The sequence below is a fragment of the Neopsephotus bourkii genome, unplaced genomic scaffold, assembly GCF_033783945.1.
Source record: "Neopsephotus bourkii isolate Nb327-2 ecotype Australia unplaced genomic scaffold, CSIRO-AGI_Nbou_v1 NB_39, whole genome shotgun sequence".
Classification (NCBI taxonomy): domain Eukaryota; kingdom Metazoa; phylum Chordata; class Aves; order Psittaciformes; family Psittacidae; genus Neopsephotus; species Neopsephotus bourkii.
The window spans coordinates 1285410-1301070 of record NW_026900556.1 but is presented as its reverse complement, the minus strand read 5'-3'; the positions used below and the strand labels follow the sequence as shown (position 1 = coordinate 1301070).

Here is a 15661-nt window from a genome sequence, read left to right as displayed (position 1 = left end):
CGGAGGAAGAAGCCATCCTGCCAGGACTGCTCACCCAATGTGCCTGCAAAAGGGCAGCATTTACATTCATGTTTTGACACTGCATTTTCATCACAAGCTGCATTTTCCATATTAAATATTCACGGGGCAGTGTTTCCCTGTATTTCACAGCTTTTGCTTATTGCTTGATTCCTTATCTCCTTTTGTGTGTTTTCAACAGGCTCGGATTGGGCAAGGAGAGCAATTTAACCTGGAGCTGTTGCCAGATGGAGAGAGTAGGGAGCCACATCAGCAGGGAGGCCATGAGTCTGTACCCTCAGGGAGGCAGCAAAGATCCTCTGCCTTTCCTAGAGGCTCTTTGAACTGCAGCTAAGGGTCTGAGAATAGACCTCTCCTAACACCTCACAACTAGATGGATGATCTTTAAGGTCCCTTCCAAACCAAACCATTTTATGATCCCATTCAGTCTATTTTTCTTTTGTTGGTTCAGGGTAATTGACTGTAATAGGGGTTTATTTTTTGTTGGTTTGGGGCTTTTTGGACAGCCGGGAAGGAGCTTTAAGCTTTTTGTTAACCTCTTCACAGAGCAGCAGAGATTTCCCCCTCAGCATCAGTCTTTACACAGGGTTTCACTACCGGGTAGTGTGGCAGAACAGTTTAAGGCAGAACAGCTAGAAACAACACACAGCAAAGCATTGACCATTAACGCAATCAGCAGCCTTCCCCAAAAGCATTTTTCAATACCCTAGGGCACCCAGAATTTGCTGACTGCTTGATTTGTGCTGTCCCAAATTCCTGCCATTGCTTAAGCAAACCACAGGACCAGGAACTGAAAGATTCTTTCTGGTCCTTTTTAGAAGGCTACTGCCTTTGTTTGCTTAGAGCAAATCCATTTCTTCCCCACCTCTGTTTGCCTGGCCAGAGCAATGGAGTTTAAATCACAGCTCCCAAGAGAGAGGGATTTGTTAATTTTACAATATGCTACCCACATGCTAAGAGTTTAACAAAGGGCTGCTCCAGGATGAGCACCCGGGGTTGATTTCCTTTACAAGGATTCAATTAGCAGTCAGCTAAGGAATTCCAAACATTTGCTGCCTGTGAAATACTGGCTTACAGAGATTTGTTGCTCTTAAGCCAGATGCTACCCTGTGCACCTAGTCCAGCCAAGGTTGGCTGGGTAACAGCCTGTCCCCATCACCTGAGAGAAGACAAACACTGCTGCCATCCAGTTTCCTGAGCTCCATCCAACACTGCTCAGGCAGATGGGCTTTTTTTTTGTTTGATTTGGGTTGGTTTCTCATAGCCAAAGGTGGATGTTAAAGCTCACCTACCGAACTGCCTGACAGCAACATCATCAGACACGCTACACCAAAGGCATGCTTTGATCTGATCCTAACGGAGCCCTGTGAAGAGGTTTGGTCTCACCCAATGCTCAGTCCTATGAGGTATCCCAAAAGCATTCTCTATCTCACACAGCCCCTCAGAGCCTACTGGGAGGATCTGCAGCACAAGCACCTCCACACACAGCCTAATGGCCACCACCTCCCTCCTGTGCCTTCAGCTTCACTGCCTTGGGAACAAACATGTCTAATTTCCTGGCTTGGATATTACCATGAGGGAGGCAGAACTCAAAGCAGCTGTAAATCAAGGGAAGGAGGAGTATCATTTCTTGGGAGTCATCTGGGAAATAGCATTCCCCACATCTGGGAACCAGAGTGTCTTAGAAAAAGGCCCCAGAGCAGAGAACAAATGTTGTCTGAGTAAATAGAGAGCACTCTCATATTGCTTTATATTAGATCTCACTACCTAGCCGTGGCTTGGCTGTCTGCAGGAAATAGGCACCAGCTCATGTTGTTACCATCCTGTTCCTCCTGAGTCATGAAGCTTTGGCTGAAAGACTCACTGAGCTGTTTGTTCCTCTGTTTCTAACCACACTCTTCATTCTGGCTCAGTCTGCAATGAGTAACGGAGCTGCTGCTTCAGTATGAGCACAGGGTTATTTCCAACCAGCCTTCAAACAGAGGGATGAGAGGCTTGTTGGAATACCTGCTGTTTAACAAGTCACTGCACAAACAGCTCAACCTGGATGAGAGGGCAAGGATTTGAACAAACAGTGCCCTAAAACAAGGGCCAGCAGCAGTGCCTCTTGCTTTGGTCACAGATGCTCTTTGCTTTGCTGTGTTGGTGGGCAGTTGCCCTACAAGGTCTGCTTAACTGACAGATAACATCCAGCACCTCCATGTTTGCAGATGGGCTTTGCCCTTTGAGTTGCCTTTAGACAAATAGGTGGTTGAACTGGACAGTGAATCCATGGCATTTTAAGAACTGGAATAATTAGTTAATGCCAAACACTAATTAGTGCCCATTCTTCTCTGTCCTACCTACTGGGTTCTAGCGTGACTTGACATTTACTGCACTGTAACAGCTCCTCTTCAAACAGAGCACGAGCATTGTACCCTGTATAGGCACTGAGTGAACATACAGGAAGGGCTTGAGTTTGTCACTGCAGAGCAAGCTTACAAATTAAAGCTGAATTATGGGCAGAAGAGATCCTGCACTTTGCATGTGCAGGTGCACAGAGAGACTGGGGGATGTGGAGGAAAGGTTTGCTACCAGCCCTACCCCACACAGCTAATTGGAAGCTGCCAGAGGTGCAGGGAATAAGCAAATTTCAGCCAGCAAAGAGCACCCCAGATGCTCCCCAGTTTGTACCAACCAGGAACTGCTCTGGATCAATACATTAATTCCCTCACTGGCTGGAATCCACACACATCTGCTACATAGAAAGGCTGGGAGACCTGGGTAAGGCTTGGCCTGCACCACAGGCTAACAGCACCGCCAATAGCTCTGCTTACAGAGAAGCTTTTTACCAGTACCAGCCCTCTAATTTTCCACATTGCTTCCTGCCTGACTTCAGCAACCTCTGGAAGAGGCTCTTCTATCAGACCTCCGTGTGCTGTCTTTTGCTTGACCTTATCTAACAAGTCAGTTCCCCAAACTCAAGAGTAGGACACTTAAAAACATTACTCACCAGAAGAGGTTCACCAGAGGAAAGGCCTGGGAGCTGCTGACTTTCACAGTGGCTTTTATAGTCTCATTAAGTTCCCCTTAATGAGATCTTCCTGATCTGCTGCAGTCTCCCTCCCACTCATTTACACCTACCATCACCTGCTGGTTTTTGTTGCCACTCCTTCCACCCTCTTAGCCATTCTGAGCCCAGTTTCTATTTCCATGCTTTCATCCAGGTCCTGAGGAGAAAATACCTTCTCCTCTTGAACTACCATTTGCTATGTCCTCCTTGGCTCCCTTTGGCTGTACACAGCCAAACCGCACAGGCCCTAGTAGCTCTGCCTAAACCCCTCAGGCCCAATGGCTCTGCACACCCCAGATTTGTATGAGCAGGGCTGTTGGATCAGCCCCTCCATGGGACCAATGAGGGCCTCGTGCCAGCAGGGCAGCGGGTTCAGCTCCTTTCTCAATGACTGCAAATACTGGGGGGTTCAGGCTGTTCCACCCATCCCATCCCATCCCATCCACAAGAGCCTTGAGAGCAGAGCTGTGTCACAGCAGCACGCAGCTGCCACAGGAGTTGTTCAGCCTCTCTGGATTATTTCCATGCCTTTGGAAAAGATTTCCCCCCTTTTTATTTTTGTCCAATCTTTTCTAGATAAGCACATCATAAACAGAGGGATCCGAGGGAAGGAACAGCCTGCTTCCTAGTTGGGAATGAAGGACTCTCACAGTTATCACTGTGATAATGAAATAGTCTGAATAGGAGGGAGCTCAATACAACAGGAGATTTACTTTGGAACCAGTCCCTTGGCAGCCTGACCCCCATACTGATGTCAGCATGGTTTCTTATTGCACAAAGGGATCAGACCCGAGATGACAGACCCACCTCTCAGCAATACAGCAATGGCCATTACCACTGATAAAACGTTCACTTCCCCCTTTTTGCTCCCAGCAGAATTTGGCAGGTTCTCAGGAATGGCAGTCTGAAAGCTTTCTCCATCCATCCCCACCATGCAGGGAGACATTAATCTTCTAAGTACACACTGTTTTCCTTAGGTGTAATAACGTGCTGCTTAGAGTGGAAGCAACTTCCTTGGTGGGGATATTGCAAGAGAGAGAAGGAGCAACTTTGTCTCGGGTCTGGAGTTGAAGACATCAGAGCTACTGCTCAAGAGGTGTGCTGGGTTTGGCTGGGGTACCAGGAGGAGATGGAGCCCTGGTTAGATACCTGCTGGTATTCCAATGGTAATTCCTTACATCACCTAGGTACTCTGCTTTACTTAAATGATGTTGTCCCATGAGAATCCTGTACCCACGTTGGATGTCCAAATGACCCATAAAATTCTCTTTCTTACCTTCAAGTCCTGACCCTTCAAGGGTGCTGGGGTGAGGAGAGGAGCATGACTAGAGTCCGAGGCCTGGTCCAACACTCAGAGACTCCTGTCACAAGGAATTACGTGAGCTCTGCAAAGAGATAAAAAGCACCACAAAGAGCAAACACTGCTTTGCACAACTTTGACGTGGCAATCGATGCTGTAGCTTACCACCAGGAGCAAGTAAATAGCCCCGGAGTTGCACGCTGCATAGCAAACATTGCAGTCTTATCAGGATGACAGGCAGCAATTTGTGGCAAAGGGTAAATCCCTCTGTTCACTCAGGCTTGACATATGGATGGAGTTGTTATACTCCCTGTTCTCAGTGGGTTTATGCATGAATTTAAGGTTAAGTACATGCATGCCTGTAGGATCACGACCTTCATTTAATATTGCATGGCCCAGCAGACCCAGAATTAATCCCAGCATCTTCAAGTGACAGCTCTCACTTGGTAACGTCATCCATGCAGAGCAGCGAGGTACATGTACACTCATCTCTTCAGGCTGGGAGCCAGAGGGTCTTCCAGCCATCGCTCCCTTTTACATGACCATCATTTTCTACTTAATAAGAGTTTCAGAGCCTGATCAAGCCTGGGAAGAACCCCCCCCCACACACACACACACACCATCTTAGCCTGAGCAGTCTGTAAATGTGGACCTTGACCAGACCCAGCTCAGCTGTTCTTCCTCCTCCAAATGCTTTTCAAATGTACCAAAAGCTTTGAAAGCCAGCGATAAAGCCATAACCATGGTCTGGCAATCAGATCCACAAGGACAGGGTGCCCCAAGTGTTCACACCAAGGGTCAAGTCCTGTCTGCTTCAGCCATGGGATTTGCTGCTAATGCCAGTGGTTTGTTTCCAAATTCTGGGTATTTAATCGTTTTATCTAGTTGTTCTGTTACTGAAGACGAGTGTGTTCATTCAGGTTGGATCAAGTCCTTTATCACAACACAAGAGGCTGAGTATGTTTTACTTAAGTTTATTGGGATTTAGTATTCATTCACCAGTAGTGCAAAATGTCAGATCTCTGCTATTTAAGGGCCAGAAACATGTCAAACACGAACACAGCCAAGCATTGCTCAGAAACAGTTCCACTGTCCGTTGAACCTGAGTAACTGGAGCACAACCAGTACTTCATCCTACCTCATCTGAGGAAAGATGAGTTTAATTACCAGGGACTTATGAAATAGCTTTCCCCTCCCTTCTTTTCTCCTCTGGACAAAAGAAATGCTGGTGCAGCCATACATCTCCAGTGCAGCCACATGGAGCTGCACCTGATTTCCCATCTGGTGGAGCCCCAGTGAAGATGAGCTGCCAGGAAAGTCTGGTAAGGGCAAGGAAGAAAATCCCCCCGTGGTTTGCCATGTGCAAATGTGCCGCAGGCTGCAGGTGAACCCAGCGGAGATGCAAACAGGATTTGTCCCCAGATGTCTCCCCCAGGGAAACAGCAAAGGGAGTAAAATGCTACTACTTCGACCCACACTGCTGCAGCTCCACAGAGTTGTTTCCTTTCCATAGTGTACTAAGTCATAATATGCTTGATGTACCCCCAAAACACTGGGTCACACTTCGTTAGCCAGCACAGCCCTTTGCAGCCCCCAGTCCTGTGGTTACAGCTCTGAAATGAGGGGACAGTGCAGAGAAAGAACTGTCCCCTCCACACCAGCACCCGCTCAGACCCTTGGGATCTCCACTTCGGAAGCAGACCTGGACTTCCTCCGGCTGGTGAGGCTGCCCAGGACCGACTCCTCACTGAAGGCCCCTTCAAAGGTTGACAGGATGGACTGGCGGAACTTCTCCTTGAAATCTGGCCCCACAAATACGTACAGGATGGGGTTGATGCAGCTGTTGAAGAAAGCGAGGCTGGAAACCAAGGGGATCCCAATGTAAAGGGCCATTTTCATCTCAGGACTGGAAGAGTTTTTGGATATTTCCAGCAAGGAGAAGACATGATAGGGGAAATAACAGAGGAAGAATGAGACTGTGACAGCGATGATGATTCTGTATGGCTTTGCAGAGCTGGCTAACTGCCGCCTTTTCAGCTTGACGGCAACGATGCTGTAGCAGATAAGGATCACCGTGAAAGGGATGAGGAACCCACATAAGAATCGCGTTATGATCATGGCTTTATGCCTCATCCTCCACAGCCTCCGCGTTGCCTCGGACGAGTAGTCATCAGACAGGGCAAAATTATTGTAGCAGCTGGTGCTGTTCCTGGAACTGGGCGCAGTGTCCCGAAAGACGAGGTACGGGGAGCTGAGGAGCAGCGCCAGGACCCACGTCCCCACCGCGATCCTGGCCGCCAGCTCCGGGCTCCGGCGGTTGTGAGACCAGACGGGAAAGGCCACAGAAACGCAGCGGTCCATGCTGATGACTGTCAGGAGGAAGACACTGGCAAACATGTTGAGGAAGGCGATGGTGCTGTTCAGCTTGCACAGGAGCTTCCCAAACGGCCAGTGGAAGCCCAGGGCAGTGTAGGCGATGCTGAGGGGCAGGAAAAAGGTGAAGATGAAGTCCGCAATGGCCAGGTTGAGGAACCAGACTGAGTTCACCGTCTTCTTCATCTTGAAGCCTGTGATCCAGATGACAAGGCCGTTGCCTGTCACCCCCAGCAAACAGGCGACGCTGTACACCACCATGGAGAGGACGTGCATGCTCTTCTGGAGGCTGGAGTACTCATCATGGGCAGTGGTGTTCTCAGGCTGGTCGGTGGGGAAACTGGCAGAGAAGAGTGGAGGGGAAGAAGAGACGCTGTCCATCGTGAGCAAGCAGTCCTGAAACCATAACAGCACACACGACCATTATCTGCAGCTCCTACAGCTCCAGAGGGGTGAAAATCTTCACTAGTAACTGCACACAAAATGTGTGTGCAAAACCAGGTTGTGTAACAGTATCTAGTTAATATAAATCCTTCTCTGTAACTTCTACATGTCACAGAAATCACTGTGACCAGAGAAAACAACCCAGGTTTTGTTGCTGGCATTGGCACTGTCAGAACAACACCTCCATAGTCATAGAACCAGAGTGGGTTGGGTTGGGCAGGGACACCTTCCACCAGAGCAGGTTGCTCCGTGTGTCCAACCTGGCCTTGAACACTGCCAGGGATGGGGCAGCCACAGCTTCTCTGGGCACCCTGTGCCAGTAAATCAGCCTACAGCAGCAATCTGACACGGGCCAGCTGTGGGAACCCCAAACCCTGCTGCTGTAATGACTCTTCTTTAGATGCCCACTAACAAATTCAGATAGCAAAACCCATCAAGACTGAGAAAGATTGAGTCAAAAGATTGTACCTTCAGCAAGTACCTTCCAGGGAGGTGCACTCCAACAGCAGAATGACCCTAAAGGTGAGTTCCGGTGTAACCATCAACCCCTCACACCACGCTCCCAGTGCACCCACCATTCCCCTCACTCCCATACCCACCTCTGCAGCTCCCAGGGGCAGCTCTCACTGCTCCTTCCCCACTCTGCCCACGGCTCTGACCTCCTGGCTGCCTCCCCACTGAGACACTGCTCCTCTCCAGAGTGACTCATGCTGCCTCATCCCGTTTTGCCATGGCTTGGGATCACGAGGAATTTAGTAGGATCACTTATTCCCTAATCTTGTTCCTCAATTTTGGTTGCACTGATTTAACCCCCAAATCCCTGCAGCCACAGGTTACCTGAGCCCATCTGCCCCCTTGGGTTTGATGCTCAGAGAACACACGGCCCCTCTCCTGCCTGCACCACACATCCCCCCCAGGGCTGCTTCCTTCCTCTGGAGCACCAGGATGCCCACCAGGAACAAGCTCTGCTCCCCACAGCAGCGGCTGACCCATGCTATGGCCTGGCATAGCACACACATGGCTTTGGCCAGCAGCATGGCCAGGCCCTCAAGAGCAGGGTGGTGGAGCCCCATCCTCCAGTTCATGGGGGGGGGCAAGAGGCACCCCCAGATTGCTGGGAACACCCTAGGGCTGGTGGGGAGCCCTCCAGGGTGCACAGCAGGGCTGGACCTGCAGGATGAAGGCAGCAATGGGGTGCCAGCGGTGAGGTGCCAGCAGCAGTGGGGTGCCAGCGGTGGGGTGACAGCAGCAGTGGGGTGACAGCAGCAGTGGGGTGCCAGCGGTGGGGTGCCAGCGGTGGGGTGACGGCAGCAAAGCCCCTGCCAGGGCCAAGGTCACCCGCACCCCACCGACCGCGTGCTGGTAGCGCCGCCAGCCCCGCCTCGGCGCGGGCCAATAGGATGGGGGAAAGGGGAAGAGCGCGGCGCTGATTGGTCTAGATAATCTTAGAGGTGTGCTTCGTCACCGGGCTAGCGGGGCGGAGCGAGACGCTGATTGGTCAGTGCGCTCAGGGGCGTGTCCGAGCGGGGTATGCTAGGCGCCGCAGAGCGGGACCCAACTTCGGCGCGGCGCTGCGGGCGGGTAGGAGGCGTGCGGGGCGGGCAGGGACAGGGACAGGGACAGGGACAGGGACAGGGAGAGCCGGGCGGGCAGCGCTGTCTCCAACCACCGCTGTCAGGACAGGGGGGTGCGGGAGGTGATGGAGCCGGGATGAGCGGGGCACAGAGCCAAGCAGAGATGGAGCCTCAGGGCTGGGGTTCATCACTGCCAGGGTTAAACCAGTGTCCCACTAAGAGGGTGGCAATGGGGGGCTTGCCCTGGTTGGGGAATGGGGAGCTTTGTTTCCCCTGAGCCCTCTGCAGGTTTGCCGAAGGCGCTGGGTGCAAACCCTGCAGTGACCTGTGCTGGGGGGACGTGCTGGACCCAGCCGTGCTGCTCCCACCCAGAGCACTGTGCCCAGCCCAAGCGTTTCTGAATGTGGGAATTCCCACCCTGCCCAGTGAGGCCTCAGACTCAGGTAGGAGCACAGCCGAGCACCGCAGCCCAGCAAGGCCAGTGCACAGCAGGCCTGCACTGAATAGACTTTAGCATCTTGGCATGAGCAAACTAAGCGTGGTTGCTTAACAACCTGCTCACGGCCCTTTGCTGGCCTCCCATGGTTAATGGGTAAAAGGAGGCATTGTTCTCAGCCAAGGCAGCAGAGGGGCTGTCATGTCTGCCCAGGAGCAGTGGTCGCACTGATGGAGCCAGAGGGCTGCTGCCAGGCCTGGGCTTGACATGAGCTATGAAGCCAGAGCTGCTGCCTCTCGGGGTGCAGTTCCAGCTATGCTCACTTCAGTTAGGGTTTGGGACAGCACTCAGACCTGCTGGAGGTTTGCCCTCATGGCTGTGCACAAGGGAAAGCAGCAGAGGTTTAACCATGCCAGGGGGGATGCAACGTGCATGAAAACTGAGGTCTGTGGGTATGAGCACCTTGCTGCCTTTTAAATTACACAGCCTGCTTTGTTTAATCAGCACTGCAGAGCTGGGAGGGGGGAGCCCAGGCGAGGCAGTGATGGGAGAGAATCAGATATTACCAAAGCATTGTGATTAATGGATTGGTCTTAGATTAGCAGGGAAGTCCCTTTTTCCAGGGAAGGTATGGGATGGGAGCAGGCTGCATGTAGGGATTTGGTATGGAAGCACCCACAAATTCCCCTCTCCACTGGCAGGCGACCTTGGACCCAGCAGGAGGATGGCAAACTCAACACAGGGCGACGGGGGCCTCCCCAGCACGGCGCTCTGGGCCTCCCATAGGAACATGGTGATGGAGCCACTTGAAACCAATGACCCAGAGGTGAGAACCCCTTCCTGGCCTCTGCCCAGCAGCTGTGTTCATACTGAACTCCTCAAGTGAGGGATGGGGCAGGGAGACAGCCCAAGGCTGAGCTGGGAGGACCCATTCCAAGCCCTCTTTGCATGGAGGTGAGAGGGAGGACATCCTCCAACCATCTGTATGGTCATAACTTCACATCTACGGCGCATGCCCCTCTGCTTGAAGCTCTGATGTCCACACCAGAGTAACCAGGCCATGTGGCTGTTGCCCATGGATCTCAAGCCCAAATGACAGCTGAATTATCTGGCAGGGAGAAACCCAAACCAGGATGAACTGTTTGGGATCAGCTGTACGAAGAAGGGATCTCATCTCCCTCCTGCAGTACCTTTCCAAGCCTTTCTCCATCCCCTGTGGCAGAGCCAGCATGGGTAAAGCTGTTTCTCTCCTCTCCCATAGGTGCACAACATCATCAAGAAGGAGAAGCAGCGGCAGAGGCTTGGGCTGGAATTAATTGCATCGGAGAACTTTGCGAGCCGAGCGGTCCTGGAGGCCCTGGGATCCTGCATGAACAACAAATACTCCGAGGGGTACCCAGGACAGAGGTAACTGAGCCCAACCCAACCCAAACCCTTGCATGGAAGGAGAGGAACCACCAGGCCTCACCTCTGGGACGCTCTGACCCTCTTGGCTTTTGTCCTTGGCCACATGTAGGACTGTCAGCAGCATCACATCTGCTGCACCTGCTCTCCCAGTGGCTGCCACAACGGCAGCAACATCCCAGTTTCTTCCCAGCTTGATCACTGGGATGGGTCTGAGTCATGAGTTTGGTTTTAACCCCTGTTCGATGCTTCCCTGTCAGGTACTATGGTGGAACAGAGTTCATAGATGAGCTGGAAAGGCTGTGCCAGAAGCGAGCCCTGCAGGCGTACCAGCTCGACCCCCAGAAGTGGGGGGTCAACGTCCAGCCCTATTCAGGTAATGGGGTGCTTAGGAGAGCCAGCCCAGTTGCACTGACCTCTGCACGCCCCAGCACTCATCCCTGCCTGTCCTGGTGTGCTCTTGCTGCAGGTTCACCCGCAAACTTCGCAGTGTATACAGCGCTGGTGGAGCCCCACGGCAGGATCATGGGGCTGGACCTGCCCGATGGAGGCCACCTCACCCATGGGTTCATGACAGAAAAAAAGAAGATCTCTGCCACCTCGATCTTCTTCGAGTCCATGCCCTATAAGGTACAGAGAGATGCTCCGGGGTGCTCCTGTTGTAAGTGTTGGTGCCTCTTAGAGTTGAAAGTGTCACGCCACCAGCACCCCCTTCTGTATTATGGTGCTGCACTTGATCTTCAGTCACCCATACCAAGGTGACTGAACCCTCCTCTTCCTCTCCCAGGTCAACCCCAAGACTGGTTACATCGACTATGACCAGCTGGAAGCAAACGCCCAGCTCTTCCACCCCAAGCTGATCATAGCAGGTAAGGATCAAACCCTGGCAGCATGCATCCCCAGCTTGACTGTCCCCACTGTAGGCCTGGACCCATGGCTGTCTTCCCATCCCCATCCCCATCCCATCCCATCTCCCTGCAGGTGTGAGCTGCTACTCACGCAACCTGGACTATGCCCGCATGCGGAAGATCGCTGACGCCAACGGTGCCTACCTGATGGCCGACATGGCCCACATCAGCGGGCTGGTGGCTGCTGGGGTGGTGCCCTCTCCCTTCGACTACTGCGACATCGTCTCCACCACCACGCACAAGACCCTGCGGGGCTGCAGGTCCGGCATGATCTTCTACCGCAAAGGTGCCTGACCTGGCTGAGGAGCAGGGAGAAACGCTCCCCGCAGCCTGGGGGGGCTGCAAGTTAAAGCTATTCCTGCTCTAGCTGGGAAGGAAGGAGGGCAGGAAGGTCTGGGAGCATCTGTGGAGCTTTCCATGGCCAAGAATGGCCCAGATTTGAGGAGGAACCACCACCATTCCTGCCTCCTGAGTGACCTTGCTCTCCCCTCCTGCAGGCACCCGCAGCGTGGACCCCAAGACAGGCAAGGAGATACTCTACAACCTGGAGAGCCTCATCAACCAGGCAGTGTTCCCTGGGCTGCAGGGAGGCCCCCACAACCATGCCATCGCAGGTAAGCATCCAGGCTGGCCACCAGCTCTTGGGTGGCAAAGGGAGTTGGCAAGGATGCCCTTGGCTGGGCTCTGACCCTGGTGTGGTGCTAATGGCAATGACACCAGCCTGCCTAGGGAAAGGGACTGTCCCTGTTTGCTCAGCTTCCAGGATGACTTGTGCTGGCAGTGCCACACATTCCCATCAGCTCTCCCAAAGCTGATGCAAGGAATGCATCTCCCAAAGCTGATCCCAAGGGATGCACCAAACTCACCCTGCTCTGCCTTCCTCCAGGGGTGGCTGTGGCGCTGCACCAGGCCATGAAACCCGAGTTCAAAGCCTACCAGCAGCAAGTGGTGGTGAACTGCAAGGTGCTCTCCACAGCGCTGACAGAGCTGGGCTACGACATCGTCACTGGTGAGGATGGGTCTCAGTGGAGGGGTAGGGCTGAGCTTCCTTCTGCCCCCAGAACCAGGGGCCCTATGCAATCCCAAGCCTTTCCTTGCTGAAGTTTCCCATGGGAGCAGAGCCCAACTCGATCCCACGTCCCCACCATCCTCTCTCTTTGCAGGGGGCACCGACAACCACCTGATCCTCGTGGACCTGCGCAGCAAAGGCACAGATGGCAGCCGGGCTGAGAAGGTGCTGGAGCTCTGCTCCATCGCCTGCAACAAGAACACGTGCCCTGGTGAGGGATCCCAGAAGCTCTGCCTCACCTGGGGATCTGCTATGGACTGTGCAGGGATCCCAGCTCCAGGCCCACCCTGGCTGCTGGGAACCAGACTGAACCAGTGATGGGTTTGCTCACACGTGGCTTGTTCTGGTGCAGGTGATGTCAGTGCCCTGCGCCCCAGCGGTCTGAGGTTTGGGACACCAGCTCTCACCTCCCGTGGCTTCCGGCAGGATGATTTCCGCATGGTGGCTCAGTACATCCACAGAGGTGAGGCTGGGGCAGGCTCGCAGCTCCAAGCAGCAGCACAGGGCAGCCCCTCTGGGTGAGGAGGCACCACCTGAGCCAAGCTCAGGCTTCTCCAACAAAAGAGCACACACAAAAGAATAACTGTCCCACTTGCACATCTGGATGTGGGAGAGCACATCTGGCCCCAGCCAAACCCTCCCTTATTGCACAGCACTGGGCTGAAAGCCTGCACCTTTTGGTTCCATTTGTCCTCAGGGGTCCCATGCTGGTTTCCCAGGTCAGAGTCCCTCCCAATCCTCTCTTTCCCTCCCATCCCGACCCCTTCCCTCCCCTGTGTCCCAGAGAGCAGCCCCCACCCTGCAGTGGGGTGCACAGCACTGAGCATCGCATCTTTCCCCCCCCCCCCCGGCAGGGATCGAGCTGACGCTGCGGGTGCAGAAGGACATGAGCCCCAAGGCCACGCTGAAGGAGTTCAAGGAGAAACTGGAGGAGGACAAATACCGGAAGGAGCTGAAGGCACTGAAGGAGGAGGTGGAGGCCTTCGCAGGGACCTTCCCGCTCCCGGGGCTGCCGGTCCTGTAGAGGGAATGCACCCTCCCCGCTCCTGGAGGAACCCTGGAAGTACCCGGGAATGCAGCAACACACCCAGTGCCTCCTCCCAGCACCTACCTCCCCACTGGCACCGGCTGTGGTGCAGCAGCTCCTCACTGGGCTCCTTCTCACCTCCCATATGGGGCACAGGACCCCCATGGGGGGCACCAACCCCTTCATCACTGTTACAATAGGGACCAAGCACGTTCTGCCTCATGGCCAGGTCTGATCCAGCTTTCATGGCCATGGAGCAGTAGATGAGGACACACAGGAGGGACATGGAAGCCACCCCCCTGCAGCCACATGTGCAGTGCTCAGCTGCACAAGAGCCTTGACAGTGCTGCTAAAAGCTCCCCTGCTTTCAGCCTTGAGGATTCCCTTGCTCTCCATTTGCACCTTCCAGCCTCCACAGGCTTGGACAAGGCCAAGGTCTTGTCCCAAGGGAGCCTTCCCGGGATCACCATCCCATCCTATCCCATGTCTCTGGGATCTTCCGAGTTCTCTGAGCACAAAGTTGAGGTTAGAACCACGTTTTAATGAGCACGCTCAAACGAGGAATGGACCCCACAACCCAGGACCAGGAGTAGGAGCTTTAAAAACCACAGGCGATTCCTTTGTTGCGGTTGCTTTTTTCTTTTGTATTTCAAAAATATCTGAACCCAAATAAATAATTTTTCTTTTTTTTTTCCTTTTTTTTGTTTTTTTTTTTTTTCTCCTTAAAAGTACATTTCTCAGACGCCTTCATTTGGTGTCGACCTCTTGTTAAACCCCGGGGTTTAACACCCTTACAGCCACGACACTGACATGTGCTGCTTGGATTCCTCCCGCTCGCACTCGCTCCAACTATGGCCACAAGCACTCGGCACGCACGCACACTGAACTCCACATGCAGGGATAGGATACAGTGCTTTCAAATGAGATGAGAGGATTCAGCACAGCCTCCTCGCAAGCCCTCAGAGGTGGCTTTGAGCCCGGTCCCATCCCTGTGCTGGCACCGAGCCGCCGGTGGGACCGGGTACCCTGTTTCTGCCTTCCAGTTAAAACACATCCCAGGGACCCCTCCGTTATGGGGGTACATTGTGCTGCTCAACCATTGTGTTCCTGGGACACTCTCCCCCTCAGCAGCATTGAATTCCCCATCACATCTTATTCCAGGAGCCTTTGTAATGCCAAGACACCAAATCCACCATCAGAACAGGGGGCTCCGGGCCCCCCATGCTCACTAGAACCCAAACAACTGGCCTGGGCACATGGAACCACCAACTGCCACCCTCAAACACCTCTCCCACCCCGCACAACGCGGTGAATATTGCTAGAGTAGAGGCAGTACTTCCCCTAGTCAAGGCAAGGCAGCTTTTAGGAGCTGCTCCAAAGTGATTGCTACCGGATGGAAGTAAATCCGAGCACTGCTCTCTGAGGAGTGAGTGCTGTGTAGGGTTGAGATCGCCTGCTCCTATGGCTGACCCTCCTCGGGGTGGGATCTGCAGGCAGCTCCGGGCTAGAGCAGAGCAGGGGACGAACAGGAGCCTCCCAAGCAGAGGGGATAGAACAGGGGAGCTCCATCAGGCTCAACGCCTCCCCTCCCTGACAGCCAGCAGCGAGAGGAGGGAGCCGGAGCTGCCATGCGGGAGATGGGAACATGCTGGCAGCACGCAGGGAAGCAGCGAGGGCCATGCAGAGCTGAGGGAGGGCAGGGCAGTACTGCACCGGGAGGAAGCTGCACACACACGGGCCAAGATTCCCTGCGGGAGCTGTCAGTGCGAGGAGTGGAAGTCTGTTTCTATCGGAAACTAGTGAGGTACCACAGTGAAGATGAGGGAAATGTCTTAAAGTGCCAGTACAGGGATGTGCTCTGTATGGGAGCAAGGGTCGGACAGAGAAGTTATTGAGTGAAGAGGAACTGAGCTCCCAAACCACCCAAAGCACTTGGGCTTCCCCCAGTTCCTGCTGCCACTGAGGCACCACGAGCAGCAAGGCCACAGCCCCACGCAATTCCCCCTTTCCCAGAGCCCATGTTGCTGCTGTAAGCCAGACTGAGGAGACCAAACAC

The 15661-nt window shown here is 53.7% G+C and overlaps 3 protein-coding genes across 3 annotated transcripts in view; 1 reads left to right on the top strand and 2 right to left on the bottom strand.

Moving 5' to 3' along the window:
• LLGL1 (LLGL scribble cell polarity complex component 1) overlaps positions 1-15661 on the bottom strand; it is a 363828-nt gene that overhangs the window by 301165 nt on the left and 47002 nt on the right. The window lies entirely within an intron of this gene.
• On the bottom strand, positions 5329-8141 carry LOC133208594 (chemerin-like receptor 1). Its single transcript, XM_061346589.1, has 2 exons — positions 7787-8141; positions 5329-7139 (listed from the first exon to the last, which is right to left on the bottom strand). Exon 2 carries the CDS (start codon positions 7122-7124, stop codon positions 6039-6041), a length of 1086 nt encoding a protein of 361 aa, XP_061202573.1. The 5' UTR covers positions 7125-7139; positions 7787-8141; the 3' UTR covers positions 5329-6038.
• On the top strand, positions 9808-13895 carry SHMT1 (serine hydroxymethyltransferase 1). Its single transcript, XM_061346685.1, has 11 exons — positions 9808-10023; positions 10459-10604; positions 10862-10977; positions 11071-11231; positions 11389-11470; positions 11583-11795; positions 12007-12123; positions 12396-12518; positions 12673-12789; positions 12931-13041; positions 13433-13895. The coding sequence occupies exons 1-11, from the start codon at positions 9922-9924 to the stop codon at positions 13600-13602; spliced, it is 1458 nt and encodes a 485-aa protein (XP_061202669.1). The 5' UTR covers positions 9808-9921; the 3' UTR covers positions 13603-13895.

Bases quoted from the DNA above. Each gene is read 5' to 3' on its own strand.
- LOC133208594 (XM_061346589.1), bottom strand. From the start codon at position 7,124: ATGGACAGCGTCTCTTCTTCCCCTCCACTCTTCTCTGCCAGTTTCCCC.
- SHMT1 (XM_061346685.1), top strand. From the start codon at position 9,922: ATGGCAAACTCAACACAGGGCGACGGGGGCCTCCCCAGCACGGCGCTC. The intron at 11,471-11,582 runs GTAAGGATCAAA...ATCTCCCTGCAG, and splicing joins CCCCAAGCTGATCATAGCAG to GTGTGAGCTGCTACTCACGC. The intron at 12,519-12,672 runs GTGAGGATGGGT...CTCTCTTTGCAG, and splicing joins GGGCTACGACATCGTCACTG to GGGGCACCGACAACCACCTG.